At 33.6% G+C, this 14291-nt stretch overlaps 1 protein-coding gene and 1 pseudogene across 1 annotated transcript in view; one reads left to right on the top strand and one right to left on the bottom strand.

Annotated features, from left to right (window-relative positions):
* The window catches only part of Nup58 (nucleoporin 58), a 52158-nt gene extending 37873 nt beyond the window's left edge, over positions 1-14285 (top strand). The window contains exons 11-16 of the mRNA XM_004631113.2: positions 251-369; positions 910-992; positions 4098-4299; positions 9690-9788; positions 11315-11410; positions 12672-14285. Of these exons, the coding sequence (XP_004631170.1) occupies positions 251-369; positions 910-992; positions 4098-4299; positions 9690-9788; positions 11315-11410; positions 12672-12841 (769 nt within the window). The 3' untranslated portion in view covers positions 12842-14285. The remainder of the gene's footprint in view (positions 1-250; positions 370-909; positions 993-4097; positions 4300-9689; positions 9789-11314; positions 11411-12671) is intronic.
* LOC111816731 lies at positions 5417-5550 on the bottom strand (annotated as a pseudogene).
* Positions 14286-14291: the final 6 nt, after the last annotated feature.

The following is a 14291-nucleotide window of genomic DNA, read 5'->3' on the forward strand; positions in this document are numbered from 1 at the left end:
TTTTTTATTTTTTTTTGCTAGAACCGGGGTTTGAACTCAGGCCCTTGCTCTTGCCAGGGATACGCTTATTCTACTGAGCCATCTCCCCGGCCCCTAGTTTTACTTTTGATTTATCTTCCATGATTGGGATATTGATACTTTGATGATTTAATGTTTAGGGTTTATTTTCAGTAATATTACCTGTGACAAGTTTTACTTACTTGGTATTTTTAACATTTTTAAAAATTTGATCTTTTTGATGTTTTTATAGCTATTTCAGAATCTTGGTTCAGCAGTTTGAGGTACAGCTTCAACAGTATAGGCAACAGATTGAAGAACTAGAGAACCATCTTGCCACTCAAGCAAATAATTCTCATATAACTCCTCAAGGTAACATGCTTACTATGATTTGTTTGTTTTTTGTTTGAGAGAGTGTCTCACTATATAGTTTAAGCTCACCTTGAGCTTACTTGGTCTAGAACTCCTGCCTTAGCCTTCTGAGTGCTGGGATTATAGATGTGTGCCAGCACACCCAGCTTGTGATTAAGTTTTGATTGGTACTATTATTTTATTGGTAAGAGAGATTATGGGGCTGGGGAGATGGCTCAGTGGAATAAGCGTTTCCCTGGCAAGCGCAAGGGGCTGAGTTCAATCCCGTGATTAGATCTTGTAAATATAAAATGTTTTATTAAGGAGTTACTGTGGTAGCAAGGGCTTAAATTGTAGGCCTTCCCCCTTCTCAGATTACTAAAGCAGACATTCTGTAAGTCTTTTCAGTGTGTTGTCTGTCCTAACTGGCCGTAGGAGCATTGCTGAGGTTTTTTTGTTATTGTTGTTTTTCCCTCCTGTACATTAACCATACCCGAAATTGGACTTGAATAATAGGAAAAAAGTAATGTATTTGTGTAATAATATAATTTTCTTTTATAGATTTGTCAATGGCTATGCAGAAAATATATCAAACATTTGTAGCTTTAGCTGCACAACTTCAGTCTATTCATGAAAATGTAAAGGTAAGTTTTCATTGCCAGGTATCTGTCTGGTATTTGTTCAATTGGAAATACAAGTAGCCTTGCTTGTTGGAAAAATAAGTCAAGTTATATAGAAAGAAAAAGACTACTATAGTCATGCTGACATACAAATATTGATATAATCTATTTTTAAAAAGATCTGAGGAGCTTATGCAGTGTTTGTTTTTTTTTCATTGATTGTTTAACCTAACATCCTCAGCCGACCATCTAGTTGTTCCCATCTCTAAATAGTAGTAGAGATAAAAAATATTCTTAGTAGCAAAATCTTTGGGTACTGAATTTTATGTGTCTCACATTTGGGCTACTACATTAGAAAGCTTGATTATAACACTTCTTTTCGTGTTTATTATATTTTAGTTTAAATAAAATTTATCACTGAATATTTTGATCTTCATATATTACTAGTTTTTAGAATTTTCTTTTTTATGTATTTAGGGCAGGGTTTACTGGGTCTCACTATACAGATTGGACTTAATGATCCTCCTATTTTCAGCCTCCCAAGCACTGGAATTATAGGTGTGTGCCACCATGCTCAGTTTCAATTGCCCTCTCAGCATGCCCCAGAGGTGGGGTTGACACAGCATGCCAGGGATCGAACCCTGGCTGTTGCTCTCTGCCGAAGCAGGCCCTGTAGTCTGCTGAGCTATCTGGCCAGCCCTCAATTTTTTAGAATTTTATGCAAGTCAAATGTAAAATATTAGTTATTTTTCAAACTAACCAACAAATACAACTAAATTAAAAAGTTCACATAGTCCGGAAAAAAACCTTTAAAACTCAAAACTTAAAAGAAACTTTAAAATTCAAAATAGCTAGAGTTGGCCAGCACACTAAAGCACCTGCTTAGGCAGATGGAGAGGCTGGGGGTTCAATCCCTGGCCTGCTGTGCTGGCCCCGCCCCCAGGGTGCACTGAGACAATGATTGAGACTGGTGGCATGGTGGTGTGCACCTATAATCCCAGCGCTTGGGAGGCTGAAAACAGGAAGGATCACTACAAGTCTGATCTGTATAGTGAGACTCTGTAGATCCTATAAACCCTGAGTACATTAAAAAAAAAAATTCAAAACAGCTAAACCTGAGTCTAAAATCTTATGGAATACTTTAACAGAAATTGTCAATAATTTGATGCTTCTTTTAATCTGATGCATGGTAACATTTTTTCAAACTTAACCATTTAAATTGTATCATTTTTGAAATGATAGCACACTTTTAACCTTTGGCTTTAAATAGACTTTAAACTCACCAGACCAAATTTTGCAAGAATAAACATGACCAATGGCTGGGGATATAAATGGTGCAGGACCTGCCCAACAAACATGAGGTTATGAGTTCAATTCCTGGTTGTCCCCCACCTCCCTTGTGTGCATGGAACCTTCCCAAAGTTAAGATGGCTGTTTGACTTTTTTTTTTTTTAACACATTCCCAATAACCAAAGCATGTTCTATAATTAGATTTGGTGAGCCAGAAATACAGCTCAGTGGTACAGTAAGATCCTGAGTTTGATTCCTAGACCTCCATCCCCCCTCAAAAAAACAGATTTGGTATGTTAACATTTGTTTTCAGCTTTGTTTAATGAACAGGTCAGCTATAGATTCTGCTTTTCATTCCTTATAAATCTCTCACAGGGAAGTGTTTTTTTCTTTTTCTTTTCTTTCTTTCTTTCTTTTTTAAGACAGGCTGCTTTTTTTTTTTAAGTTCAGGCTGGCCTTTAACTCAGGGCAGTCCTCCTGCCTCAGCCTGCCAAGTGCTGGGTTGCAGATGTGAACCACCAGTCCTGGCTTTGTTTTTGTTTTTTGGAGGTGTTTTTTCCTCTTACTGTTTTTCATCAATCTGTTGAAACATTTAAATATCTTATCAGCCAGGAATTAATATATTATGGCTAATACCAGCTTTATGAAGTCTCTGAGGCATGTCTTTATTTCATTACCTCAAGTAGGTTTACAGTTTTTGAAATACTGATGCCATACTTTGTATGGGAATGTGCACAAAAAAAAGAATGATGAATTTGGGAGAGTTTAGTAATGAGGTTTGTTTTTCTTACATCATATTCCTGATTTCTGACTTTACATTTTCTCCTGTTTTCAGTTCTTAGAAGCAGGTTCATTTTAAAGTTTGAAACTTGGATATTAAATATGGGTATCCACATCAAAAGATGAATAGCTTGAAACTATAATAGTAAAATGTTTAAGTCTGTGCTGTTTGAGCAAATTATGAAAATTATTTCTGTTAACAAAAGTAATAAGCTGGGAAGTTTGATTCATAATAAGCTGGGGAGATAGTTCAGTAGAATAAGCACTTGCCTGGCAAGCGCAAGGGGCTGAGTTCAATCCCAGTTCTGCCTAAAATAAATAAATAAATAAATAAATAAAAGAATTCTGCTTTTCAAAAAATGATATAAAACTTATCTAAATTTGACTAAAATAAATAGTATTTAAGTATTCAATGAAAATATTTAAGAACTGATGTGAAATAAAATCTGTCCTTTTAAGGCCTCTGTAAAAGTATATTCACACCAGGTAATTTGTTAATTTTTCTTACTCTGGAGTTATAAACTCAAATTTTTAAAATCAGTAAAAGACTGGGTTTACAAGTTCACCCTCTTTTGTCATCATACAACAGTAAAGTAGAAGCCCTCCTTATACCCTTCCACCTTTTTCTGTGTGGGCTAAAAAAAAAAAAAAGAAAGAAATGTACTAAAATCTATGTGCTAGCATTTACAGTTTACAGAAGGTTGAGTATTTGAGGGAAATTTTTCATGAAAAACTGAAGTAGTTATTTCAATATTCTTCAGTTTGCCTCAGACTTAGTTGAGGCTAGTCTAACTTTCACAAAGCCAAATTTTTAAGGCAGCATATTGTAAAGCTACATAAAAAAAGTAGAGAGTTAAATATTCAAACGAGTAAGAGAACTCTTGAACTTACCACTTCCTACATCGACATACATTACTAGTGTTCTTAATTTTTGTATTAGGTAAAATGTGTAACATTGGCAGTGTCTGATCTTTGGCGATTTATTTCACAGTTATGTTCATTTACGTATTAATTTAATCAAAGTGGAAATTGATTAACTTTTTCTCCCTATTTCTTCAGGTGCTCAAAGAACAGTACCTTGGCTACAGGAAAATGTTCTTGGGAGATGCTGTAGATGTGTTTGAGGCCAGGCGGGCAGAAGCTAAGAAGTGGCAGAATACACCCAGAGTTACCACTGGGCCCACACCCTTCAGCACCATGCCAAATGCTGCAGCCGTTGCCATGGCTGCAACACTTTCACAGCAGCAACAGCCTGCTACAGGTCTGAATGCATTCAAGTTATAGCTTATTGTTCAAATGCAGAACATTTATGAGCATTTTTATGTCTTCCTTTTGTGTGAGCACTGAAGAAATTTCTATGAGTAGCTGTTCTAGTACAATCTAAAAATTGTGATGGACACAATTACTAACATACCTGACAAATGCAGGGTAGTCTAGCAATAATTATACATCAGATATTGAATATTGTGACTTTCCTTAATGTTATTTGCTGTATTGCGATAGTACCCCTTAGAACGTGGTGTTTCACTACTGAATTACATTTAAAAATAACATTAGATTTTAAAATTGTGATTGTGTCTTTTATTGTTTTAAGATCAGAGATCGTCCATCCATTTAATATTGATAAATGGTGCATTCTCATTTTCCTCAGACATAATGATTGCAGTAACCACCTTCAGGATCAGTGTTTTTACTGACTGCAGATGTGTTGAGAATCAACAGGTTTCTTTGTATGTACTTTGGAAACAGAATATGGACCTTGTAAACCAATTTTGAAGATAACATGCTAGACTATTTGTACCTTTTCAAAATGAACAGTAGCAAGAGTAAGAAGAAGATATTTTGAGGTGTGCATTGCACATTCATTAGGAACTGGGAAGTTCAAGAGATGAAAATAATTAGATACTGGAAGCCAGGTCCTTTTGTTCCTTGGTTTAATTCCTTCAGAGAAATATTTTGGGGGCGTAGTTTTAAATGTTCCATTTGGTCTTTTAGAGGTTATTAGATGTCTTCTTACTCCTGCAATCTTTTGTCTTGATTGAAATTAACATAGAAAAATACAGTCTTGATGGATATTGATTTTTTTCCCTATGAATCAGTTATAAATTGAGTGAAGGTTGTCCTATAGAATGTCTTTTTGAGAATACCATATAGTCCACTAGCAAATTATACAAAAGGAGTAAAAACATCTCAAAAACTAAGCAAAAAATCCATCATATTTGTGTGACATTCATACTGCCCTGTACTGGAGAAGTATCCTTTGGTCGCTGTTGGCAGTATATAGAATTGTTCTTCACATTTGGAGATAACAGAATTGACTTGCCATCAATAAAAGGATTGATGATGGGTTTATGCCAGATCTTCCACCTGCTCTGGCTGGAACCATGTGAATAGTGGCTCACAGAAGCACTATCTGGTATCCTTAGATGACTGGAGTGTAGAATTTTATTCTCCACAGAAATCTTTAGTAAAAGACAAAAGATTTAAATGATCTGAAGAGAAACCAGAGTATTGGGATTGTATTCTCAAGTTGTGAAGGGCAAAAGTCATTATGGGGTTGATTAGTTTGAAGAACCAATCCCATAATCCTGACCATCAGTTCTCATGATTATCTAACCAATTTATCATACTAACTATACTCTTTTACTCTAACTGTACTCAGTTTACTCTTTAGAGCCAGTATTAATCCTAAAATAGATCCTAAAGTGTGGTTTAGGTTAAGTGTGAAGAGTTTGTTAAGTATAATTGATTTCCACTAAAACTGTGAGAGAAGTCATTTAACTAAATATTATCCTTTAAGTGAAAATATTCTATGGCAAATAATTAAACTTGAAGCAAAATCTGTTTAGGTTTTGTTTTATTTTTAACTGAATGTAGATTTTTTAATCTTGAGAATTTAATTTAATAGGGTTTCACTCATTCATTTTGGGCTGTGGACCTATGAAGATACATGTTCATTCATTGAGTGCCTACTATGTGCTAGGTTTGAGGGATGCAAAAATAGATGATATAAGATCTTTGCTGTTTGGGGTGGGAGAGAATATTAGCTTAATTTGGAGTACCTGTCCTAGGCACCTTTTGCCCATATGCTTTAATTTGTGACTTTTACTAGGCATTTTTTGTCAGGGGACATTTATTATTCTCAGTGCTGTTGCAATTTTGGAGTCTACATAAGGGCTTTCTAATCAGGTAGCAGGAATTGGAATTTATCAATCTAAAGAGTGTTCTTACTTGGAGTTTTAGAATTTTTAAAGCTAAGAAGTCGAACAGTAGTGACAACAATTTTTCATTAGGCCTCTCTTTCCATTTCTCTCTCTCAGGATCTCCCAGACTCTGTAGTCCCTTTCAGATGCTGGTCTCTTGAGTCAGTAGTCATGTCACTAAGATTGTGAGGTTTTTGAGGTTGTTAGATACACAGGTAATGATCTTGAGTTATATAGCCCATTTAGTAATGTCACTGTTGTTTGTAATTTATTTTGTATCTGAGTTATTTCTTATGCTGTATAACATTTATGAAAACTTTTAAATGCCAATCACAAATTTTAGACCATCTAGATGAAACTAGGTTAGACTTGTGTACTGTTTTATTCATCACTGTTGATCAATACAATAGTTGAGTTACCAGAGAATTTTTAGTTTTATTTACATATAAGCTTCTTAATTTATGAATGTGAATTAATATGGGCACAGAGCAAGAGGACTTAAATTTTTTTTTCTTGTTTTGCATTTTGAGATAGTACCACTTTATACAGTCTAGGTTGGCCTTGAGTTCATTATGTATCCCAGGCTGGCTTCCACCTTGTGGCTGTTCTGCCTAAGCCATCAGAATGCTCAGATTGCGCACGCGCGTGCGTGTGTGTATTTTTGTGCTGGGGATTGAACCTAGGACCTAGTACATGCTAAGTGCACATTCTGCAGCATAGCTATATCCTTAGTCCCCAGTTCCTTTTTTTAATGGAAAAAATACAGTAGAGCTTAGGCATGTGTGATTTATAGTTGGTTGTTCAGAAGGCAGAGGGGATTTGAAAAACCAGCAGGCTATTTATTTCTCAAATGAGCATCAGTACATGGGAAGGCTGGATTTTGCTGTTATGTTTTGACCTTTTAAAAGTTCTTAATGTTTACATAAGACTTTCTCACATGACTTAGCTGCTGTTTTTAAAGAGAGATGACACATTTGTTAGGTCATTTGTTAGCTACTGTCTAGCTGTTAGGAAAGGTTTGGACAGTTAAGGTATAGTGTTAAATAGAAAACTAAGTATTTCATTTAGTTTCTTGTGCTTTTGTGCTTTTGTTGTATTTAATAACCAAAGGAACATTCCCCATTAAATCAGTTAAAGATAAAATTTTTCAAACTGGGGAAAAGCATTTTTGGTTTTTAATGAAAAATTACTTTAAAAGTCAATTTAGGAATTACTATCCTAATTACATTAGGTATATTTAGTGGTCCTGTAAAATTAAAAAAAAAAAAATAGCACTTTAGTCCTCCCGTGAATGCAGTTTTACTTTTAAGAAAATAGATTCTATTCGGGAAATATGAATTACAGTGCTAAGCCTAATTTTGTTGTGAATATATCATATGGTAATTTTTGTAAAATGTTACGCTACATGAAGATTTCACTTTGGGCAGTCATTGGTATATATTGCTATTAACTCGATTTTATTTATTAAACTAAGAGCCTCTCATTGAATGACTTTAGATTTCAAAGCAGACTTGTACTGTTTACATAACTTTTGCCTGAAGGATTTAGATTCTGCTTTCTAATATTGAAACTAATGGTAGCCAGAGTGTAATATATACTAATACTTTGGCATGGGAGATATTTATCATGAGTTTTTACTATTAAAAATGTTATACATTTGCCTACTAGTTTTATAAATGATGATGCCTTCAGAATTTGTGTGAAGGTACACAACTCAAAAGTATCATGTATCTGTTGTGCAATGGAAAGTCTTGTCATTGTTAAATATGAGTTCTTGCTATCTTGAATATTGATGATTTGGTAATTATGTTCTGTTGCTCTTAAAAACAGACCCACACACAACAAAAAAGCATAACTCCTGTGACTTATAAGGCTGAGGGCTGTGGTGTGCATTATTCTGTAGGGTCTTCCACCAGCAGTGCCTCCTATTAACATGTGACACTGAAGTCTCTCAATGTTAAAGAAACTGGACATATGCTTTCTACATATTATTTTTGTTAGGAACAAAATAATGCACTTAGTTTCTATTTCCTATGGTAACATTTTACAAAAGAGCTACTACACATTTGTTTTATTCTCAAATTGATCTCAGACTGGATGTAAAAATTTAACTCATTTTTTTAATTTATTTTTTTAAAGTATAAGAACGTTGGCTGCTATTAGTTGTTTCTCTGTATTTTCTGGATAGAAACTTTTTGAGGAAGTCCAGTTTCTGTCCCTGTATAGCAAAATGTAGTTTCTTAGTTTTTTGTTTTGTTTTAATGCTTTATATTTTACATTAACTTTGGAATAAACCTCATTCTTCATTGGACAACTTGAAGGCTTTCATTTTTTTTCAAAATTTTAAATTTTAATATGCATACTACTTTGGCATTCCCTTAACTTTGAGATGCACTGATCACTGTGCTTGAAAAAGACAAGACTGAAGATTGTACTATGAAATTTATTGAGTAATTTTCATAAACTTATCAAATGAGAGATTTTTAGATTTTTGTATTATTAGTTTAAAAAAATAGTTAAAAAAGAGAGGCTAGTAAGTTTGATGCTATTCTTGCCAAACAAACTCAGCCAAAATCTTTAACAAATGCGAAAAGGATGACTAATCATTCTGTATCTGAGTGCATTTTCCAAAAGGTTGGAAAAGAACTTCTGAATTGAAATCTTGAATGTATTGAATCTGTCAAGGTACACAGCTGGTGCCTTTGTAAATGTTCATTATCTTATTTAATCAGGTGATAAGTGGTGTAATGTAGCAAAGCTGAAGAATAGAACTCAGTTGTCACTTTTTGTGAACAAGTTGGAGTTGTCATGTTACTGTGTAATTGGTTTGCTTTAAAATGAATAATAAATTTAATAAAATAAAACATTGTCTTGTTTTTTATCTATTGTTATGATTTATATATAAGAAATAATGCCTAGTTTTTTGGGTATTTTTATGAAGTAACATGATAGTTTTTTCATGTTAAGTGTCAGTCTCCTGATCAGTTGAGACTTGACTCTTAACACTAAGGAGCTTATGTAAAAGTAAATAGAAATAAAAACCTTTACTGATTACACCAACTAGTTTTATCTGAAAACAAATGGAGAGTTCTAAAATAATTCTAGAAATAAATCTAAAAGAAATATAATTTATAATACATTAAAGATTTCAAATTATTTAGTAGATTAAATTCATGTCTTTGATTGTGGTAAGCTTTTAATTTATAATTCTGAGCAGGTTTAATTAAAAGTTTTTGGATAGGGTATCACTTGGAACATAAAATAGGTCAGGAAGATCTTGAAATACAAGTTTTAACAAATGGGATATGTTAAAAGTAATCACTGTTTAGTTTTAAAATAATTTTATAAAGGAACTTTATTCTTGAAAGAGTAAGGCAAATTTGTTTATTTTCCCCTCCCATTTTTTTTTTTTTTTTTTTTTTCTTTGTTTTTTGTTTTTTTATACCAGGGCCACAGCCATCTCTGGGAGTTAGTTTTGGAACGCCATTCGGCTCAGGTATTGGTACTGGCTTGCAATCAAGTGGCTTAGGTTCTTCAAACCTTGGAGGTACACTTTAACTTTTCTAATATTTCATTACACTCTTATACATTTGAATTGGTACTAGCCTGTAAAAAGGTTTCTAAGAGGATCTGCTGCTATTTTGGACATTAAGTTTCCATCTGGCAAAAATGATTCTCCAAACCTGATCATTGCTTTCTAGTATTAGATTTAGAACTTAAAGAATCATTCCAACTTCTATGATTACTAAGTAAAAAAAAATATTAAAATGAAGTGGTAGGGATGTTCATAGTTTAAATTCACTATGCTGACATGAAGCTGAGAGTTGTTTAGTTTTAATAAGTTTAGCTATGATTTTTTAAAACTCTTAGTATTACTTGGGAATCTAATCTGCAGCTGATTTCCTAATCATCTATATTTTCCCTTGAAAATGAGCACTTTAAATGAGGAATTTATTATAAATCAAATAACTTAACTTCTATTTGTAAGCAATTTTGGCATATTTGTCTATATGCATACACATTCTATACATGAGCAGTTGAGCATATTTTAGTAGTTTAATGAGTGAGGTAAATCTTCACGAAAACATTAGCTAAATACAAATGTGTTTATAGCTTTTTGTATTGTTTAATTGAAAGCTTTTTGTGTTTTGGGAAATGCATTGTAATGAGTAAAGTTCCCTTATTTCCACTAAAGTACCTATAATAGAGAGAACTTATAAGCTATTACTGTTATTTAGTGTAAACTCTATTCTATGTTAGAAATTACTGGAGTCATGACAGGTAGCCTAAATTCCATGATCTAGGAAATTGTTTGCCATCCAGAGTTACAGGTAGTGATAACTGCCAAACTCAGTACTTTAGGTAAGCCATTAAAAAGTCTGGAAAGAATTTAAACTATTTATATAGCACACCTTGGAAATTAGGTCTTCAAATATTTGTAATATATTCATTAACTTTGTGTGATGAAAAATACCTCAAATTGTGACATTATCAAGAGAAAAAACATGATGTCCCAGTCCTAGTGTCTCTGTTAACATTTATGATAGTATGGCAGGCCTCTGCTGTTACGGACTAGGCATAACGTGATGGACTATTACATAGTGAGAGTTTTTCAATGAAGGATTCTTAATGAAAAATGTTTGGTAAACAGCAGAGTAAAATTATCTTAATGTTTACATTGATGTGCATGTTATGCTTATTTAAGAAGTTAGTCTTTTTTTCAAATGAAGTACCCATCGAGTACATATACTTAAAACTCTAAAATTGTATTTAGTCAGTGAAATGTCTTAATACATCTGGGGATATCAGTATGATCTTGATTTTTATGGCCTTATTCTTTAAATTTTACTGGTGGGTCATAATGTTAAGCTAAACAGTTATAAATAAATGATTCATTTCAGAAATTAGTTTGTTTCTTCTCAGTCTTATGCTCAGGAATAAATAGATTTCCTTAATAAGGCCATGGTTTTCAGCGCTATATTATACCTTTGATGCTTTTCAGTTTACTTGTGGCCATCCTATAACCTATGTTTTATGTACCATTGTATATTTCTCTTATTACCCTTCCACTAGGATTTGGAACTAGCTCTGGTTTTGGATCCAGCACCACAGGGGCCTCCACATTTGGATTTGGAACAACAAATAAACCCTCAGGAAGTCTTAGTGCAGGTTTGTGTGTTTCTGCCTGAATTCCAGGCAAATGTAAAGATGCAAGTTATTTAATTTAAAAGGATAACTGCTGTTATTTTCAGTAATCTGAAAAGGTCCTTGATTCAGTTTCTATTCCCTGGATAGAGTATGCCAGGCCTAACTAATTATATAGCTTTTATTTCTTAAAAGCTAAAGGACAAGTGTATGGATTTTTTTTTTTTTCTTTTTTTTTTTTTGAGACAGAGTCTCATAATGTATTTTAGCCTGGCCTTGAACTCACTATGTGGCTCAGGCTGGCCTCAAGTTTAAAGTGAGTCTCCTGCTTCAGCCTCCCTGAGTGCTTGGATTACCAGCATGCACCATCATGCCTTACGTGAAATTCTTTTAACAAGGTTTCTTAATTCTAAGTAATAGCCATATCCTCCTTTAAAACTAGAGATGAATTTGAGCCCTTATTCCTTATTTCATGGTTAAACAGTTGTACTGAGTATTGCAAAAATGAAACCATCATGATAAAAGTTTAATTCACTTTTTATCATTATTCAATAGGTTCAAGAGACCTATTTTTGTTGCAAAGAAATGTTCTTTAGTTCTGAGTCCCTCTGATTTTAAGAATATGACAGTCTTATAACTGATGACTAATTTGGGTCTTTCTTTCGTTTGTGTAATAGTTGTAATCTTCTGACAGATAATAGAAAGTTTATGTAGTGTTTAAAATTAGCATTTCCGGTAGAGTAAGATATAGAATTTAGTGAGGGGTGTCAAAACTGTAAATAATACATTATTTGACTAGGCAATAAGAATGCTTGATCTTTATTATACAAGGGCACTTACAAATTTGTTTGAATATGTACTGCTCTTTGGTGTGTTCATTGTTCTTAACATTGTAAATTGAAACTTTCTTGGGGGATGTAGGATTCCAAATATTGTCAAAGTCTCTCTTCCAAAAATTTTTGGTGGGAATGAGGAGGAAGATGCTTACATGTATTTAATTAATAGGAAAGTTTCTGGCAGCTTTATATTTTGTGTAGATTTTATTTACTGTATACTGAGGCTTCATTTTAGCCTGAATCACTAAGTCAATGTGTTTGAAGGATCCACTTAATTGTTAAATTTTTGTCCTGTAAAGCACCATGTTAGAAATTCAAGTCCCTAAGATACTTGCTATTCTTTCAGAAAGATTTACCACTCATGGTTTTATATAATTATGTGTGTATGTGTGTGTGTGTGTGAATGTGATTTCACTTCTGATATGAATATTTTCTTCCCTAAACATAAGGATTTGGCAGCTCAAGTACATCTGGGTTTAACTTCAGCAATCCTGGCATCACGGCATCAGCTGGTTTGACATTTGGGGTGTCCAATCCTGCATCTGCAGGTTTTGGGACAGGAGGACAACTCCTTCAGTTGAAGAAACCTCCAGCTGGAAACAAAAGAGGAAAAAGATAAACATGGGTGGATGCCTTGAGAGAACCCTTAGCAGCACTGATCATTCTATGAGCCTATTTTTCTAATGATGCAGTAATTTAATTGCATCCCAGGAGATTTATAAAGTTTTGATATTTTTCCCTACTCTGGAAGTTGAACTTTGTTTGCCATACTGAACATCTTTTTTCTTGTGAATTTAAAATCTGGCTGGTGTTCTTTGTTCTTATTTTTGATTCTCTGTAACACATGTTATGATTACATCACTAGTTGATAGTAAAAAACCATTAGCCTGAAACCTGTTACTAACCTAATGTTAATAGTAATGTCTTTGTTCATAAGGTTTACATTATGTGAATATATGCACATTGGTTTCTTACACAGATAATATGAAGTCTAGGGCCTACCCTAGAATTAGTTTGTTCCTTGTTGCAGGCCTTTTAAACTACACTGCAGGGCGTCTTGTGAATATATATGTAAATATATACAGACTAAAACACAATTGTGTGCATATAAAATACATATTTACAGACCTACAACTTTTGCCTCAGACTGTTCTCCCTTTTTAAGGGTACTCAATTTTTCAAATCCTCACTGCTTATAGAATGATGAGTGAGAGATGTAACCTCTCATTTTATTTGTTTGCTTAAAGACTTACTAAATAGTTACTGGTGTAAATATTTGACCAACTCAGTTGCCCCAGTCTTTTCCATTTTTGTCTCTACCTTCACCTTTAGCAGCTACTCTAAATGAGAAATGCTAGAAGATTCATCAAATTTAACAACTTTTATTACCCTATGTATTTTCGTATGGCTTCTGTAAGATCTCCTTGCATATTTAGATGGGCCTACAGGAGCATACATATTTGAACTCCAGACTGGTGTTCTGGGGGCAAAGAGCTATTAAACCAAATTGACTCTATGCAGGTGAAGGATGCACTATTACTCTAAGTGAAAACTTTTCTAACTATTCCAATACAAGAGTTCTTTCTTATAGGGCTATTGATACTGACTGACACCAAAAGGAGTGACTCCTCAGCTTCTTAATGTCTTAAGTAAGTGCTTGATTTGGAATAGAAAAACAGTATATTTAAAGAAAGAAAAATATTCTTTGTAGCAACTCTTCTGTCCCCAGTTGTAACAGGGAACAGAGCTCCAGGGACAGCATAGGCATGTCAGGTTGCATCTGTGTAATATTTACCTATATTCCTACTAGAGGTGACAGGTGGATGAAAGAAAATGTTGGAAAGAGAGCTGCCTTAGTCACAATTTCACAGAGAAACCATTAGGTAGACCTATTTATCTTTCAAGTACAGTTTTCAGATGGAATATAAACATGGAATTTCATTGAAAACAGTTTAATTTTTTATACAGAAGGTTTTGTAGATAATGCACATCAGTGACTATTTTGAGAATCATTTTCACCAAGGTACCTTTTTTTCTAAAGTAGGTATTACGTATATAAACCTGTATAC

Source organism: Octodon degus, unplaced genomic scaffold, assembly GCF_000260255.1.
Source record: "Octodon degus isolate 3935 unplaced genomic scaffold, OctDeg1.0 scaffold00038, whole genome shotgun sequence".
NCBI lineage: Eukaryota > Metazoa > Chordata > Mammalia > Rodentia > Octodontidae > Octodon > Octodon degus.